This window comes from Castor canadensis, chromosome 2 (assembly GCF_047511655.1).
Source record: "Castor canadensis chromosome 2, mCasCan1.hap1v2, whole genome shotgun sequence".
Classification (NCBI taxonomy): Eukaryota; Metazoa; Chordata; class Mammalia; order Rodentia; family Castoridae; genus Castor; species Castor canadensis.
The window spans coordinates 92,879,231-92,898,430 of NC_133387.1; the positions used below are offsets into that span (position 1 = coordinate 92,879,231).

The following is a 19,200-nucleotide window of genomic DNA, read 5'->3' on the forward strand; positions in this document are numbered from 1 at the left end:
AGGATCTTTGGAAAGCAATTCCATAAAGTTGTTATGATCTCCTGGACTCACCCCTGCACTGCAGATGCACAAGTCTCTGGGAACTGAACTTAAGTCAGACCACTGTCCAGGCCCACAAGGGCCACTCAGTGTCATACACATGAGATGAATCAGAATTACTGAAAAGGCTTTGGAAACCAAACTGACACTGAAATCACTACAGATAAGTTTAGTTAGAACTTTAAAGCAGCAGTTATAAAATGTAATGGCATACTGGAAAAAGACAGAATTGCTAAATACACTAAAAGAAAGCAGAAGAGAAGAATGAGGAACAAAGCAGAAGAAACAAATATAAGACAAATAATGGCACAACATGATCTACCTTCAAACATATTGATAATTACATTAAATGCAAATGGTCTAGCCACATTAATTAAAAGATAATTAGAATTGGTGAAAATAATGACTCAGGTCTGGGGATGTTGCTCAGTGGAGAAGTGCATGCTTTGCATGTGTGAGGCCCTGGGTTTAACCCTGGTGTACACACACACACACACACACACACACACACAAAGAAAGCTGAACGCTATCTACAGGAAATTCATTCAAATAACATATATTAATCAAGTGATAGAAAAGATATTATCAACCCAATACTTACCAAAATAAGCTATAGTGACTATAGTAATATCAGATAAAGTAGACTTCAAAGAAAATTACCAGTAAACAAGTAATATTACATATGAATAAAAGAATTAACTCACCAAGAAAATATAACAATACTAAATGTATATGTACCTAACAACAAAGCTTCAAACTCTGAGGCAAAAATTGACAGAATGGAAAGGAGAAATAGACACCACAATTAGAGCTTGAAACTTCTACACTGTTCTATCAGGAACCTATATATCTAGAAAACAGATAATCAGTAAGTATATAGAAGCACTATTATCCCTTGTATCTAATGGACAGTTACAGAAAACATCACTTAACAAAACAGAAGCATATTCTTTTCAATTGTGCCTGAAACATTCACCAAGATAGAACATATTCTAGGTCATAATTTAAACTTTAACAAATTTAAATGGATTGGAATTATACAAAGTATGCTCTCTCACTGTAATATAATTAAACTGGACCTTGATTATAGAAAATTGTAGAAAGTCTTCAATTTCCTGGAAATTAAGCAATATATTTGTAAGTAAACCATAGGTCAAAAAGGAAGTCTTAAGAAAAGAATTTAGAAATATTTTAACTGGGTGTAAATGAAGAGGGAAATAAAACATCCCAGTGGGATGAAGCTAAACTTGTGCCTAAAGGAAAATTTGTAGCATTAAAATACTTACATTAAAAAAGAAATAAAAGTCTTAAGTCAATCACCTAACCTTATCTCAAAAAACTAGAACAAGAAGACTGGGCATGGTGGTACACACCTGTAATCTCAGCTGCTTGGGAGGTGGAGATAAGGAGGATCACAGTTCAGGGCCAGCCTGGACAACCTTTTAGTGAGACCTCATCTCAATAAACAAGCTGGGCATGTAGCACCCCAACTACATGGGAGGTGTAGGTAGGAATACTGTGGTCTGAGGTCAGCCGTGGACAAAAGTGCCATACCTATCCTAAAAAAACTAAAGCAAAAAAGAACTGGCGATGTGGTTCACGTGGTAAAGTGCTGCCTAGCAAGAGTAAGGCCTTGAGATCAAACCCCAAAAATAAAAAAGAAAGAAAGAAGTTAGAATAAGAACCAAATAAATCTATAGAAAGCATAAAGGGAATAATAAAAATAGTAACAGAAATGAATTAAATTGAAAACAGAGAAAATCAATGAAACCAAAAGCTGTTCCATTGAAAAGATCAATACAATTGATAAACTTCAAAACTAACAACAAGAACAACAACCAAAAAAAAAAAAATTAATGAACCATGTCAGCTTCAAAGAAGGGAAATCACGACAGATACAACAGACATGAAGGTAATAATAAAGGAATCCTATGACACAAAGCGTTAGACTGAAATGCATGGAGAGAGAGGCATGGGGACAGAAACATTAGACTGAAAGAGTCGAGAGACAGGCTTCAGCACCAGATGTCAGACTGAAAAAAGGCACAGAAGGTTAGGTGATGTGGTAGCTCAGTACCTCAGCACTGGCTTCATTGGGGAGAAGAAATGGGCAGAGTGGTCCCTAGCAAGATAGCTGGAGCTTACAGACTCGGGGGAGATATAGGAAGTTGGTAGAGAAGTCCTAGAAAGGTCAGTGGGTGAGAAAACCCTTAATCAGTCCTTTGACCCTCCTGAGGTAATGGTGTAAGGGAGGATCACTTTTCAAGGCCGGGTGGGGAGTTTCTAGAAAATGGTCAAAGGTGGATGTTTGTTATTCTTTGGGATCCTGAGTGGAGAGTTTCCAGGAAGCCACCTGTGAGGAGGAGAGGGGTCTGGTCTTAACATGGCTGCTCTATGTCCAGCCTAACACATAGAAGTCACAGACTATTTTAGATGGTTTTAACATTGTCTTATTAGTAGTGAGACTCCCAAGAAGGTTTTTAAGCAAGAACTGAAGCAGTATTGGTGTTGGTGGGATCTTTCTGAGGGAAGTGTAGAAATAGAACCTTGGAGCATACTTAACTAGTCATAGCAAGAGTCTAGGCAAGTGAGGAAGGCCTAATCTCAGGCACTGGGGATGGGGAAAAGTCACCTGCTGATAAAGATTTATCACAAAGTAAAAGCAAGGGCCAGGTAGAGCATTTGTATAACATATGCAACCACTGGGTTTGATCCCCAGCACTGTTAATAATAATAATAATAATAATAATAATAATAACTGTATTACCAGTTGTATGTGGAGGCAAGAGACAATGAGGAGCAAAGCATATGAGATGGTATCTTTTAGTAGACCAGATTGGTCATTGTATATTAACCCAGACAAGAAATAGGGGAGGAAGCACTGGTTGGGGTGGGGAAGGTAAAGTTCTCTTTTGACCAAGCTCTGTGTGAGATCTCTGAGAAGCACCTTTGGGCAGGTATTCTGCAAGCAGCTAGAAGCATGGATTGGGATGCAAGGAAGAGGTCTAGGCTCAAGTGGAGGACTTGAATCACAAAGGAGTACACAAACCATAGCTGAAATCATAGAGTTGTATGACCTGTCTGACCTGTCCCAGGAATAAAGTTTAGAATGCAAAAAGAAAGCCAAATGTGGGCCTTTGGGTGTAGAAAAAGAGGAGACAGGAAGGCAAATTTAAAGAATGGTCTTTGATCAGAGTTACAATGAGAACCAAAAAAATCACAGAGCCATCAGAAGTCAATGGAAGAGAATAGCTCACAGTGTGGAAAACAGTCATTAGTGTGTTCTCTCTGCTTTCCTTTCTAAACCAGTGTCAAATAAGTCATTTAATGTACACCTATTCTGTGCTTAGTGCTTTAGGAGCACTTCCTACTTGTAATGAACTTATTATCACATACATGTGAAATAAGTAAAATAAGGACCCTGTACAACAAAGTTCCATGTAGAAGATAATCAGAAATCAAGGGAATCCAATAAACATTATGTGTAAGAAGAAAGGAAGAAAATTAGTGTTTAATGACAAACTTCTCTTTGTCGGGAAAGAAAAGGCATGAGAAGAAGGGCAGGGAGTGCTGAGTGAGAGAAAAAGAGAAAAGGAAGCCTTACCTCAATTTTCCTGACTCCCTTTTCTTTTCAAATTTTATATCCTGCATCTGTATACACACACACACACACACACACACACACACACACACACACATGCCATCTTGTCAGAAAGGAAAGAAGAAAAGGAGAGTGTGAGAGAGGGAACCACAAAATTAATCACCTGATTCTATTGCTTTTCAACTTTGAACCAAACATAAATTATCAACTTGTACTAATTAATCTTAAATGTTTAAATAATTAGTTCCCTCTGTTACAACCTACAAACAAACACTGGGGCGGGATTAAAGTTATTTAAAATAAGTTGATTCTGTGTCACCCTGTAGATAGGAGGGCACAGCTGAGGGACCCACCGATGCATTTTGTTCTGCATGCAGAGCATTTTTTAGAATTATTGAATTAGATGCCACTGTCTAAAATTACATATTTCTGACTTCCATTGTGTGATCAGACACAGTGTGACAGACAACAGTGTCCATGCCACATCAAGGGCAAACACAACAAGGGGATTGGACTTTGAGCACATGATAAAAGCTTTAGCACACAAGGGAGGGGTGAGGATAGGTAAGACACCTAAAAAATTAGTTAGCATTTGTTGCCCTTAATGCAGAGAAACTAAAGCAGATACCATAAAAGCAACTGAGGCCAATAGGAAAAGGGGACCAGGAACTAGAGAAAAGGTGAGATCAAAAAGAATTAACCTAGAAGGTAACACACATGCACAGGAAATTAATGTGAGTCAACTCCCTGTATAGCTATCCTTATCTCAACCAGCAAAAACCCTTGTTCCTTCCTATTATTGCTTGTACTCTCTCTTCAACAAAATTAGAGATAAGGGCAAAATAGTTTCTGCTGGGTATTGAGGGGTTAGGGGGGAGAGGGAGGGGAAGGAGTGGGTGGTAAGGGAGGGATTGGGGGCAGGGGGGAGCAATGACCCAAGCCTTGTATGCACATATGAATAATAAAAAATTAAAAAAAAAAACAAAACAGTGTCCATGCCTTCTGAGTGGCAAATGCCTATTAGAAATGAGTGATGGCTGCTCTTTCTGGATGGGGTTGATCGTGTGTTTCTGCCAGGTTGTTTGGGTGTCTGAGCCTGTGACTTCTGGTTCAGATCATTGCTTCAAGACATCTCATGTTTGCATGAGTTATTTGTGGTCAACAAACTAAAATGTACCTCATCATTGTTTTCAGATTCTCATATAAGAACTAAATAATGTGCAGATTCTCAAATAAGAACCCAAATTACCTGCTTTTCAATCATTACTACCTACTAGTAATAGACATTACATGCTGAGGCCCGAGGGCCTGTCACTTGTCTGGTGACCATATATGTTTGTAAAATTTGCAAACATAAAACATTTTACCATAATTAGTTAAGACCCCTGTCCCTTTCCACGCCAGCTTCTGGCTAATGTAAGGACTTGTTTTGTTTTTATGTTCTATTTCTTAAAGACATCTCCCAAATTATACAAGCTTCTGAATGCAAAAAAAACTGGATGTGTTCTGCCCTGAACAGGTAGTTATAATAATGTTATATATAATATATGACATTGAACTTGAGATTTGTTTCTGAGGGTGTAAAGAGCATGAGGTATTTGAGAATCAAGGAATGAGTTCTTACCTCAGGACTTCAGGAAAGAAAGTACCTGCTTTTCTCTCAGGACTCAGCTTGACACCACTTCTTCAGGGCTCCTCTGAATTCCTAACACTTTATGTTCATTACTTACTTAACAACTGCGAGCTTCTTTTTTCATTTGCTGATGTGTCCACAGCACCAATTACAATGCCTGACACATAGCAAGTAATCAGTAAATGCTGACAAATTAATGTGTTAATTATAAATTAAGACATATACTTAATATTTAAATGTTCTCCACCTCTTTCCAACATGAAACCTAATGCCTATTCTGAACCACACACTGAATGTTACAAGCTCATTTAGAAGAGCATTAAAATTGTCTCACCAGTTGATTTGAATGCACAGAAGAGGAGCTACCTGGTGGTATGTCAACACTGACCCAGCAGTAGAAATACAAGCTGAAATACATTTTCAGAGGGGGAACCAATGCTGAGATTGTGTGAAACCCTTCTCCTCTTGCAATGTGCAATGCCCTATTTAAGCAACACTAAACAGGACCCTGTTCAGACTTTAAAGGCCCATGTGGACTCTTAGTTGGGGATAGGTGGGTTCTCCTTTGGACCACCTTAACAAATAAATTAAAGGGCCTATTTAAAGGTCAAATCTTTCTCATTTCTTGAACTATAATTGCAGAGCGCTGAGGACAGCTGTGTAAGTTCTTCAAATATTTGCATTGTTTTACCACACCCCGGGCGAGGAGCTCTCTTTCTTTCCTGCTCACGTCTTCCAGTTCCTATTTCTGTAGCATTTTTCTTGAATGCCAGTAGCCAGGTGGAGTCTAAACGCAGGAGGAGGACCACAGAAAATGTTGCTGAGTCTGCAAAAGGATAACAGAGGCACAGAAAAGGGAAATTAATAATAAGAGGGAATAAAATGGACGTGACATGTACTAACTAGACAATCTCATAAAGCTGAAATTTCCAAAAGGAAGTGGAAACAGTGGAAGATAGGAGAACTTTAGAGCAGGGAGAATTCTGTGTTCGTAATATGAATGCTTAACAGAAAAAATGGACATTTAGGTAAAGAAGTAGGCAATTTCTTGCTCCTTGGGTACCTATTTATGGTTAGTTTTGTTGTTGCTATTGTTGTCGTTGTTGAGATAGTCTCCCTATGTAGTCCAGGCTGGCCTCAAACATGCAGTCCTCCTGCCTCAGTTTCCCAAGGGCTGGAAGTACAGGCATGTGCCACCATGTGGGTTGTTGACTATTCTTTCACTTTTATTATTATTACTGTTTTACCGGGAGTACAATGTGACATTTACAAAAGTTCTTACAATGTATCATAGTTGAATTCACCCCCTCCTTCATTCTCCTTTATCCCCACTCCCCTCCATTCCTGGAATAGTTTCAACAGTCTTGTTTTTCCATTTACATACATGTGTACATAGCATTTCCACCATATTCACCTCCTGCACCTTTCCTTGTATTCCCACCTCCCACTGGTGCCAACCTCACAGACAGGACCTGTTATCCTTCATATTCTCCGCTTTCGAAAAAAATGACATTTTTGTCTGTTTAAGATAGCTACATAGGGATTTTTGTTATGACATTTCCATGTATATGTGTATTATAACCAGAACTGGTTACTCTTTTAAATTCACCACAACCAGTTACCATCTGCCTGCTGTCCTTGTCCTAAGTAAAGGGTCACAAATGATGTTGACTGTGGTGAGGGGCTGTCTTTGTGGCACCCATGACAGGTTTCCCTTTTTGTTTTTCTCAAGCTCTGTGAGTGATGTGCATCTCAAATTCCCAGCTGTATTCTGGATAATGAGGAGCACTATTGGCTGACCTGGTCTTATAATTTTTTTCCTGTCCATGGCTTGAGCTTTCACCAGTTTTCATTTCTCATGAAGAGAAAAAGCAAAGAGTGAGAATTAAACACCTCTTGATTTATTGTCTTATTGAAAGTAGGAAGCTGGAAGTCACAGAGTGGAATTGAATGAAGGGCCCAGTGGGTTCATGAGCCACTGCAGGATGGAGGATGAGCTTCTCTTCCCTCTGGAGGGCAGCATGAAACAATTGAACATCCAGAAATACCTTCTGAGTCTCCATTTAGGACCCAGTGTTGTAAAGCCAGGTACCTTCCCCAAGCAGAGCTAATAGGCTTCCAGTCAAACTAAGCATTTCCTCTGTTCAAGTTTTCACAGTAACCTTTCAAAATTGTTCTCAGGGATGTGAGGGCGATCTGGCTGCGACATCTGTCACCCCATTGATCGCCAGGGTTGATTCGGCTGATCTGGCTGGCTAGGCGGGTGTCCCCTTCCTCCCTCACCGCTCCATGTGCGTCCCTCCCGAAGCTGCGCGCTCGGTCGAAGAGGACGACCATCCCCGATAGAGGAGGACCGTTCTTCGGTCAAGGGTATACGAGTAGCTGCGCTCCCCTGCTAGAACCTCCAAACAAGCTCTCAAAATTGTTCTCAGTATGAAATTATGTATCTACCCCCATAGATACTCCTCAGGTATAAAGCTGTGTCTAATTTACACGCAGCGAGGGCTCACAAATGAATGGCCTAGGTATAGGAATGCATGCATGCTGTGCACTTTTAAGAAAAATGAAATGAAGACAGTATGGCAGTCCCCCCACCCCCCCAAAAAACATTAAATATAGGATTACCATATGGATCAGTATTTCCAACTAGATACATACCCAAAACAATTGAAAACAGAAACTTAAACTGTATTTGTACACCAGTTCAAATGCTGTTCAGAGCAGCATTTTTTGCAATAACCAAAAGGTGAAAATAACCCAGAAGTCCTCTGATGGGTGGTTGAATAAACAAAATGTGATATATATGTACATATATGTATATGTATGTATATATGTGTGTGTACATATATATAGCAATATGTACATATACAGCAATGATTTTTCTCCCATGAATTCAGCCAATCAGAATTTCATATGTATGGTATCACTTGAACTCACAGCTTATTTTCTTACTTTTAATAATGCAGGTGCATCTTCCCAAAATCTGAGGAAATTTATAGAAAGGTAAGTGGAAGATGGATCTAAAAATTGTTTTTAAATTTGGTTACACATTTTGATAAAAGACTGTAAGCTGTTATTACCACATGCTGATTTCTGCTGAGCTCATTTGAGTCACTATTCACTTAAGTGGGATAGTACTTCTTGGGCCAGTAAGCTTAGGATGTGACTAATGTGAGTGTGTCCCCAAAGAAGGATTATAAATTACATATGAGTTGGATACAATTTAGGGCTGAAAGAAGTAACTGGAAAGACATAAGGATTATGCCATATTCTTACTTTATAAATAAGAAATATTTCTGTGCCCACTTTGTGCTTCAAATTCAGAAATGAGGCTATGGTGCCCTGAATGGAGTCCTCAGGAAGCCTTTGCCTTTTTGAAGTTCACGAGGGGTCCACAGCTGTGAGGACATCCTGTAAACCTGGACAGAGTAACCCTGGCAACTCACCTGTGCTTACAAGTGCTGTGAAAGATGCTAGGAAGATAGCAGTGTGCCTATTTACTTGACATTTCAATCCACTCTTTTCAATTTTGTGCGTTTACCTGGCATTTCCTTAATGGGTTAAAGATCATAGAAAAAGAAGAAGAGAAAGAGAATGAAAGAAAAATAGAGAAAAGTTTCCAGAAGAAGGGTCGACAAAGATTTCCACCCCCCAACCCAGCTTGGGTCACTGGTTACAAAGCTAGATTTCCAAGTGTCTGACATTCAGGTTGCATCTGTGACTTCTCAGCTTGTCTAGGAACCAAGCATTGGACCATCCAGCCATTGTCATATATGCCATGATTGGAAATGATGTCTGCAACGGGTGAGTCACTGAGAAAGAAGAGGGTTTTCCAAACCCTCTTCCCCACCTCATTCCATTCTATACCAACTCCACTCCATTATAGTGTCCTGCTAGGGAATGAATTTCTCTATGTAAGAAGCAAGTCCTAGATGTGTAAAGTTAAGAAATGGCCTGAAAAGTGAAAGTCTCTTTTGAAAATACCATGTCTGATCCATTCATTCTCAGTTCTGATGTAGCAAATGGGTGTGCCAGGATCAATTGAGAGTTCTATCATAAGAAATATGCTACTCCTCACCAAGATCCAAGATTGAGAGCCCATGACATTTTAACTATGGTTAAACCACCTGTCTCTCTCATATTCTAGTACATCTCCTTATGTGGAAAAGACAGCATAAACTTATAGCATTTGCAAAGAAATCGCCTATAACTCACAGTCAATCCTATTATGCCCATGCTCCACTGAGAAAAAGTAGTTTTGCTAAACTGTTAACATCCATGTTAACAGGTGATTTTTAAAATGTTGAATGCCTTAATTACCCCTCAACATCTGGAGAAGTGTATCAAGATCTGTGTTTGCCCCTAAGAATATGCTGTAGGTCTTAATACCATCTGGCCAGTGCTTGCACTAAAATAAATAAATAAAAGTTGATACAAGACTGACAGCAACTCCCCAGTGGCCACCCACCCACTGTTTTAGAAAACATTAAAGTTAAGTCAAGAGAGAGGTTCCATGACTTCTTTGAAGTAACACAACTGATTGATGGCAGTGCTAGACCACAGCCCATTGGTACTGTTTGTGGGTCACTCTGCTCACCGCCCACGCTTCACTTGCCCTGCTTCATTCACCAAGCTTCCCACACCTGTGCTAAAACCAAAGTTCAATAGCATTAAAGTGTATTTGCTTTCACAGATACCTCCATAGAACTGTGATGGTGAAGGAAGCATAGACATGATCCATCAATGAAATGAATGTAAGGCAGGAGATGACACTCCATGATACAGAGGGGCTCATGGGCTAGACAAACCTTGGTCTCCCGGGGCTGATTTACTCCTCTCCCCAGAACTCCAAGCTGGCCAAGGCTACATGATGGTGATCCAAGTCCCTTCTTCTGTGATGAGCCACCTGGGACTTTCCAGTAAATAGCAAACATCCCCTAAAGTCTGCCATGCATAAGCCAAGAGCTGTGCCACTCTATCATATCACCCCTACTGCCATCCTAAGAGGCAAGTATGAAGTTTGCATTTTACAGATGAGAAAACTGAGGCTGGCAAAGTGAAGGAACTTGCTTCTGCTGCTGTTGAGTAGCGAAGCTAAGAGCCAAACCAATTTCTCTGACTAAACTCATGATTTGTCTATACTTCATGCTGGTCTTCTTGGCTTTATATTACTCATTCACCCATGATTGTGACAAACACTGGAATAGCCTCTAGATCCAGTGGCAAACAGGCCATAGTCCTTAACCCTGAGAGATGCCTCTAAGGACAAAAGAGAAGCATTGGGCTGCAGCCCCCAGACCCCATCACAAAAGAGAACAAGCCTGTGGTCAAATCAACCAGTGTCCCTCCCTCAAATCAGGTCCCCCTGAGGGGACAAAAACCAAACTGGTTATGCCAAGAAAAGAAAGCCCACAGAAAGAGACTGAGTCTCAAAAATCAGAATCCCCAAAGCCATGCTTTTCCAGCACAACCTGCTTACCCAGAGGCCCTACAACCCAGACCTTTTCCTTCTCCAAAGAGCCAAAGAACAGGCAGACATCAGCCAAAGACCTATGCCAGCCTCTCCCCTACTGGGGATCTGGGCAGAAAAACAGTGAGCATTTGGGTGAAGGAATAGATTTGGCAGTGCAGGGTGTCCCTGCAGTACCCACTTTGTGAGGTCCTGTGGAAAGGTTAGAAAAATAAAGACAGATGGCAACTATACCTTCCCATCTGCCAGAACATCAAGGTGGAGTAGACATCCCAAAATGAGCAAAGGGATTTCATACAAAGCCCTCATCGGCCAAGAGTTGCATAAATCTGTCCTGGAACACGTTTCAGGATTTTTGTTGATTTTTTTCTTTTCTTTTTCATCTTTTTTATGATGATTCTAGCTCTTACTGAAATAGTACAGCTAAGTATGTTTTTCTCGATTCTATTAACTCATATAGTTTCTCAGAAAATACTTGTTAAATGGATAGGGTCATGATTAGAAGACAGTTTTTAGTATTAGGAAATCAAAAAGAAAGGTAACAGAGTGTACTTAGCTTTCTCATTGTAACACTATCCAATTTTACCTACACTAACTCAGTTTTCCTTGGGCTTTTCCCGACACTGCCCTTGAAAGCTGTCTCATGTGAGTAATACAGAGGAAAAATCCAGAAGTGGAGCAAATGTGAGTGAGCTATAGCATCAGAACCTTTGGGCAGTCAGGCCAGTAGTGGAGAAATGGGAATGGCCTCAGAGCATCAAATCATGAAATCCAAGAACAACCCTTCCCCAACACCCCAGCATGACATCCTTAGAAAGCATATCATAAGTGCTAGAAATGTGACAGAATTATATAACGTCTAACCCTAGCCACACGCATTGACATGGCTCCGTGGTATTTTACAGTGGATACAGAAATTATAAATTGTAGGCTTTTATCTAGGGGAGAGACTGGAATCACCCAAACAGGTTGTGTATGGCACTCTTCCCCTAAGTACTATTTTTCAGCAGTACCAGTGCTTCAGGTTGTGCCTGAGGTGGCTGATCAGCACTGCAATGAGAGGAAGCAACCAAGGTACCATCAGGTCCCAGGCCCCAAGGAGCCTGGACTACTGGGTGATCCCCACCATCCACTCAGATGGTAGAAGGAAATGGACAGAACTCCCAGTGCTCAGAGGAATTCTCTGCCAGCCTCCACAGTCAGAGGCATGGGTGACAAAAAGAATGATAAGGAATTTCTCAACCAGCCACACCTATTTTTAAGGACTTACCACGTAAGTCCAGGCATGGGGGATGTGGCCGAGGGATCCACATCCCGTTCCCAGTCTGTATCGTGATGCCTCTCTGAGGGGGTTGGTTGAGAGCCCAGTGGTATCATTGCAATTGGCTGGCATGAAGAAAAGGGATTAACTCTCCTACTTGGATGACTTAAAAGCATGAATGCTAGCTGTGCATGAGGTCTGAGCACTCAATCGATAGGTCTCTGGGTATCAGCTCAGTTCTGAGAAGCTGGTTTTCTGCAGAGGCTGTCTGCCTTCTTCCTTGAGGGAGAGCACCTCTCTCTGGCATCATCCAGGTGCAGTCTGGCTTGCATACCTGCCAGCATAATGAAATGATCACAGCCAGCCAGGCACCCAGGTAAACAAGCTTATTTTGCACAATCAGACACAATTCATTAGGACAAACACATGCTCTGAGCCACCCCCAAGGGTGAGGCACTTTCTCTGTTCCCAGCCTAGCCATGCGCTCCTGACAGTATGTTCTCTCCTAAGTGTAACCATTGCATACCCACACGGATGTTCACGTCTCTCCACCATAAGCTGGGTACTCCCAGTCCTTCATCTCCTGAGTGTCCAGGTTGACCACACTGTTGTGTGAGGAGGGGCTCTGGGGTGCATAAGCAAACTGGGATAACAGAGCAACCCTGGAATAGCACCCAGATAACTACTTTGAAAGTGTTAGGCACCTTCCAGCTCAGCTATTAGCCTCTGGAAGATGTCAGAGAGACCTGGGAGATATTTCCCAAAGCACTGGGGCTCATTTGTTCCCTAAGTACCAGTACTGAGTACCCCTCAAATATCACCAGAGGAGAAGGAGTAGACAAATCAAATAGCACTGAGACTTTTTAGGGAGAGAAGTCAGAAGTCACCTTCTATGGCACTCAGAAGGGGTGACCCTACTACCTTCTTGTGAAGTAGGAATTGGTTGTTTGGGAGACTTACCTTTATGTACTTGGATAAATAATTGCTTTGCACTAAAATGGCATGTGTCAGCAGGAGAGAGAAAAAGAGTGGCAAGGCAAAAGTTCATAGGCAGTGTGTGCTGGCTCTACCCACAACAGAGGTGGGCTACAGACACCCTACTTGCCTTCCATTTCACCCTTCCTGTTGCACTCCAACTACGCTGTAAATATAGAAGTGGTTACTCTGGGAGGGTTATCTTGGCCTGAATAAACCCAAAAGGTAGCCTAAATCCCCTTTCAAAACTGGAATCAAGCCAAACCCCCTGACAGCCCTTTTGCCTAGTCTCAAACCCTCATGGTTGTCTTTAAGAAATCTGAGAGATTTTTGTTGTTGCTGTTTGGTTGTACTGGGGTTTGAACTCAGGGTGTCACATTTGCTAGGCAGGAGTTCTACTACTTGAGCCACACCCCTCAACTCTTTTTCCTTTAGTTATTTTTCAGCTAAGATCTGGCATTTTCACCCAGGTCAGGCTGAACTATGATCCCTCTAGTCTCTGCCCTGCCACCAAAGTAGATGGGATAAGCCACCTACCCGGCAAAAACTTTAGAGATTTTTACTCCAAAACTAATACACTTTTTTTCATGACAATGAAAAACATGAATTTAGCGTGTGCTTCCACATGCAAAGTTTTGTAAAATCAGACCACTTTCCTTATTTCTGAGGAAAAACCAAGCAACCCATTACAGAGAGTAGCAGTACATATACCCACGTCAGCTCACGTGCCCCTGGCTGCCCTGAAACACCGACTTGCCCCACCTTCTCTTCTGAATGGGTACATGTTGCTTGTCACAAACTGGCTAGAGGGACCCCCACAACCATAGTCAACCTCATCATCTTTGGGACAACCGCCAATTTGGGAGGTGACTGTATTTGACTAAATGAAATGGGGCGAGGAGAAATGGCCTGAAGTTACAACATGTCTACCCGTCCCACTAACACTACTCAACTCCAGCGTTTCTACCTCACTATAGAAAGAAAAACAATGAGAGGAGAATTTTCCTTATTTTTACTGTTTCTCTGCTTACAAAATAATATTTGATGGGAAAAGCTCAAATAATACAGGACTTAGGAAGTGAAGATTTCCGCATAATCACTCCCTATCACCCTCCACTCCACTCTGCTCCAAACATGGGGGTTTGCTGAATTTGCATCCAGGCTTTCCTATGTAAATTCTAACTTAGAACTGTATTAATACTCATCTATTTGAACTAACACTATGCATACTGTTCTGCAACTTGTTCCCTGCAATCACCAATACTTTGTAGCCATCTTTCCATGTTAACACACACATGCGACTTCATTCCTTTTTTTTAATCTTAGCGAGGTAAAATTTACGTAATGTCATATGAATCATTCTAAAGTGAACAAGTCAATGTCGTTCAATACACTCACAACGTCGCTCTACCACCAATTGTATCTATTTATTTCATCCTTTTTAATGGCTGGATAGAGGTCTGTCACATGGATGTACCATAATTTATGTGTCTAAGCTTTGTAACTTTTTCCAGTTTTACACTATTACAAACAATATGGCAATACATGTATGAACATATTTTTGGTGGTACCAGGAGTTGAACTCAGGGCATTGTGCTTGCTAAGCAGGTGCTCTGCCACCTAAGCCATTCTGCCAGCCCTTTTTGTGTTAGTTATTTTTGAGAAAGGGTCTCATTTTATGCCTAGACTGGCCTGGACCACAATTTCCTATTTGTGCTTCCCCACATAGCTGGGATGATAGGCATGTGCCACTGTACCCAGCCATTGACTGATATGAAGTCTCATGATCTTTTTGACTGGACTGGCCTCAAATCATGATCCTTCTGATCTCTGCCTCCCAAGTAGCCAAGATTATAGGCTTGAGCTACCACACCTAATTGTGTATGTATTTTTTTTCTGGCACTGGGATTTGAAATCAGGGCTCATGCTTGTGAGGCAGGTGCTATTACCTCTTCAGACACTCCACCAGCCTTTTTTTGTGATGGGTTTTTTTTGAGATAGGTCTTCTTTTTATTTGTCTGGCGCTGGCTTTGAACTGTGATCCTCCTGATCTCTGCCTCCTTAGTAGCTAGGACTACAGGTGTGAGTCACTAGTACCTGGCTGTATGTACATTTTTGCACATTTGTAGAAATGGTACTATAGGATAACTTTTTGAAAGTGAAATTTCAAGGTCAAAGTTAAGCTAGCTTCAAATCTTGACACATTTTTAAAACTGCCCCAAGAAGACAGTGTCAGTGTTCATTAATGTCTCTTTTAAAACTGAGATCAGTAGATATGCCTGGGAGCTTCTTCCTGTCCTCACTTCCCATGTCATTTTTGCCCTGAGTCTAGGCTCTGAGTGATGGACTTATTTGATCTGGTGTGCAATCTGTGTCACATTCCCTTGTGCTGCCACAACAAAATACCACACTTGGGTGAATAAAAATAACAAAAATAAATTCTCTCGTAGTTCTGGAGGCCAGAAGTCCAAAATCAAGGTGTCTTTGGGACTATGCTGCCTCTGAAAGCCCTAGGGAAAAATGTCCTCATTTTCCCTTTTGGGACCTCAGCAATCCTCAGCAATCCCATCTCTGCCTCCTTCTTCATATGGCCATCTTCCTTAGATATGTCCTCTCCTGTCTTTATAAGGACACTAGTCACTGGAGCTAAGGCCCAATGTTAATCATATTACCTTGTCTTAAGCAATTATGCCTGCGAAGACCCAATTTTAGAATAATGTCACAATCTGAGGGACAACAATCAACTCACTTCTGGATCATTAGATAAATTTGGAATTTTAAGGACCCAAAATAGAAAATAATTCTCTATACCACTATCCCATTTAGACTGATAGCAGATAGTTCAGAACCTAAAGGGCAGGCGAAAGCCATGGGGAGTTCTGTATTCTACTCTTAGATTTTTTCAGTTATAATATTCTAACTTAAAGTATGTTCCTTAAAATATGTGCAAAATTTAGCAGTGTAGAAAATGAACAGTAATAGACATATATTAAAGCCAAAAAAGCCAGAATCTCTGTTTATACTTTATCTTTAAACATCTAAATAAATGAATATTTAAAATAAGTTTCAATGATGTATTCCTATAACTTTATATATTCCTTACTTCTGTTCTTTTCTAAAGTCATTGAAAATAAGTCTACCCAGGCATCAGTGGCTCATGCCTATAATTCTAGCTACTTGAAATGCAGAGATTGGGAGAATCGAGGTTCCAGCCCAGCCCAGGCAAATAGTTCTCAAGTCCCCGTCTCCAAAATAACAAAGCAAAATGGACTGGAGGTGTGGCTCAAACAGTAGAGTGCCTACTTTGCAAGCGTGAAGCCCTGAGTTCAAACCCTAGTCTGGGGGGAGGGGCACCAGTAGGGGGAGAGGTGTTGGAGAAGGAAGTAGAGTGAATATGGTGCGATAAAATGTGTACACATGTATGTAAATGCAAAAATGATACCTGTTGAACTGTTCCAGGAATCGGGAGGGGGAATGGGGGAGAGAAGTAGAGGGGAAATTCAAGTATGATACATTTTATACATTGTAAGAACATTTATATATGCTACAATGTACTCACACCCAGCACGACAATAAAAAAAAAAAAACCCTAGTCCCACCAGAGGGGGGGGAGAGAGAGAGAGAGAGGAAGGAAGGAAGAAAGGAAGGAAGGAAGGAAGGAAGGAAGGAAGGAAGGAAGGAAGGAAGGAAGGAAGGAAGGAAGGAAGGAAGTCAATCAGCTTAAATTCAACAAAAATGTGATTGAGGTTTCTGACTTGCTACTTTGTTGAGTGCACTCACAATTTCTACCTTTGTTTTAAATGCTTTGATTTTGGACTTACCCTTATTGTAACTAGTTATGGCACTTTTTCTGTTTCACTAACTTTTATGAAATAAGAAGAGAAAATATAATTTCAAAATTTGAATATCTCCTATAGAGAATAGCCGCTACCATTAGGAGATAGGCAATGGTACAAAATGGAATTGTTGACAAATATTGTTACAGTGGTATACATAGCAGTTTATCGGGACATTAATGAAAGTTCAAATTCAGTATACACATGGAAGGTTAAAAAAGCAAGACACAATAAGGACACATAACATAACTTCATTTCTCAGTGAGTTTCTATTTCCCTAACTTTGATGAATGCAAAGTTTTAAAGATCAAGCTTCAGATCCCAACGTGTCAAATAAATCCTAAGCAGTAGCAGATCCTTCCATTAAAAGTGTAAATCAGAGTAGCTGAGCAAATGCTCTAAAACAAACAGCCCTTAAAATCTTAGTAGCATAATATATCCCAGACTGACCTTGAACTCAAAATCCTCCTGCCTCAGCTTCTTTCTTTTTTTATTCATATGTGCATACAATGTTTGGGTCATTTCTCTCCCCTCCCCTCAACCCCTCCTCTTCCCCCCAACCCCCTCGATACCCGGCAGAAACTATTTTGCCCTTATCTCTAATTTTGTTGTAGAGAGAGTATAAGCCATAATAGGAAGGAACAAGGGTTTTTGCTGGTTGAGATAAGGATAGTTATACAGGGAGTTGACTGGCATTGATTTCCTGTGCGTGTGTGTTACCTTCTAGGTTAATTCTTCTTGATCTCACCTTTTCTCTAGTTCCTGGTCCCCTTTTCCTATTGGCCTCAGTTGCTTTTAAGGTATCTGCTTTAGTTTCTCTGCATTAAGGGCAACAAATGCTAGCTAGTTTTTTAGGTGTCTTACCTATCCTCACCCCTCCCTTGTGTGCTAAAGCTTTTATCATGTGCTCAAAGTCCAATCCCATTGTTGTGTTTGCCCTTGATCTAATGTCCACATATAAGGGAGAACATATGATTTTTGGTCTTTTGGGCCAGGCTAACCTCACTCAGAAAGATGTTCTCCAATTCCATCCATTTACCAGCGAATGATAACATTTCGTTCTTCTTCATGCTGCATAAAATTCCATTGTGTATAGATACCACATTTTCTTAATCCATTCATCAGTAGTGGGGCATCTTGGCTGTTTCCATAACTTGGCTATTGTGAATAGTGCTGCAATAAACATGGATGTGCAGGTGCCTCTGGAGTAACAGTCTTTTGGGTCTATCCCCAAGAGTGGTATTGCTGGATCAAATGGTAGATCAATGTTTAGCTTTTTAAGTAACCTCCAAATTTTTTTCCAGACTGGTTGTACTAGTTTACATTCCCACCAACAGTGTAAGAGGGTTCCTTTTTCCCCACATCCTCGCCACCTGTTGTTGGTGGTGTTGCTGATGATGGCTATTCTAACAGGGGTGAGGTAGGATCTTAGCGTGGTTTTAATTTGCATTTCCTTTATTGCTAGAGATGATAAGCATTTTTTCATGTGTTTTTTGGCCATTTGAATTTCTTCTTTTGAGAAATTTCTGCTTAGTTCACGTGCCCATTTTTTTATTGGCTCATTAATTTTGGGAGAATTTAGTTTTTTAAGTTCCCTATATATTCCAGTTATCAGTCCTTTGTCTGATGTGTTGCTGGCAAATATTTTCTCCCACTCTGTGGGTGTTCTCTTCAGTTTAGAGACCATTTCTTTTGCTGAGCAGAAGCTTTTTAGTTTTATGAAGTCCCATTTACCTGTGCTATCTCTTAGTTGCTGTGCTGCTGGGGTTCCATTGAGAAAGTTCTTCCCTATACCTACTAATTCCAGAGTATTTCCTACTCTTTCCTGTATCAACTTTAGAGTTTGGGGTCTGATATTAAGATCTTTGATCCATTTTGAGTTAATATTGATATAGGGTGATATACATGGATCTAGTTTCAGTTTTTTGCAGACTGCTAACCAGTTTTCCCTGCAGTTTTTGTTGAAGAGGCTGCTATTTCTCCATCATATATTTTTAGTTCCTTTGTCAAAGACAAGTTGGTTATAGTTGTATGGCTTCATATCTGGGTCCTCTATTCTGTTCCACTGGTCTTCATGTCTGTTTTTGTGCCAGTACCATGCTGTTTTTATTGTTATTGCTTTGTAGTATAGTTTGAAGTCGGGTATCGTGATACCTCCAGCATTATTCTTTTGACTGAGTATTGCCTTGGCTATTCGTGGCCTCTTGTGTTTCCATATAAATTTCATGGTAGATTTTTCAATCTCTTTAATGAATGTCATTGGGAATTTGATGGGAATTGCATTAAACATGTAGATTACTCTCAGGAGTATAGACATTTTTACTATGTTGATTCTACCAATCCATGAGCATGGGAGAACTCTCCATTTTCTATAGTCTTCCTCAT

At 40.6% G+C, this 19,200-nt stretch overlaps 1 protein-coding gene across 2 annotated transcripts in view; it reads left to right on the plus strand.

Annotated features, from left to right (window-relative positions):
• Window positions 1-19,200, plus strand: part of Aoah (acyloxyacyl hydrolase) — a 227,048-nt gene that overhangs the window by 173,032 nt on the left and 34,816 nt on the right. For both annotated transcript variants that reach the window (XM_074065287.1, XM_074065288.1), the window contains exons 14-15: window positions 8,240-8,276; window positions 9,003-9,077. In XM_074065287.1, coding sequence (XP_073921388.1) covers window positions 8,240-8,276; window positions 9,003-9,077 — 112 coding nt within the window. The remainder of the gene's footprint in view (window positions 1-8,239; window positions 8,277-9,002; window positions 9,078-19,200) is intronic.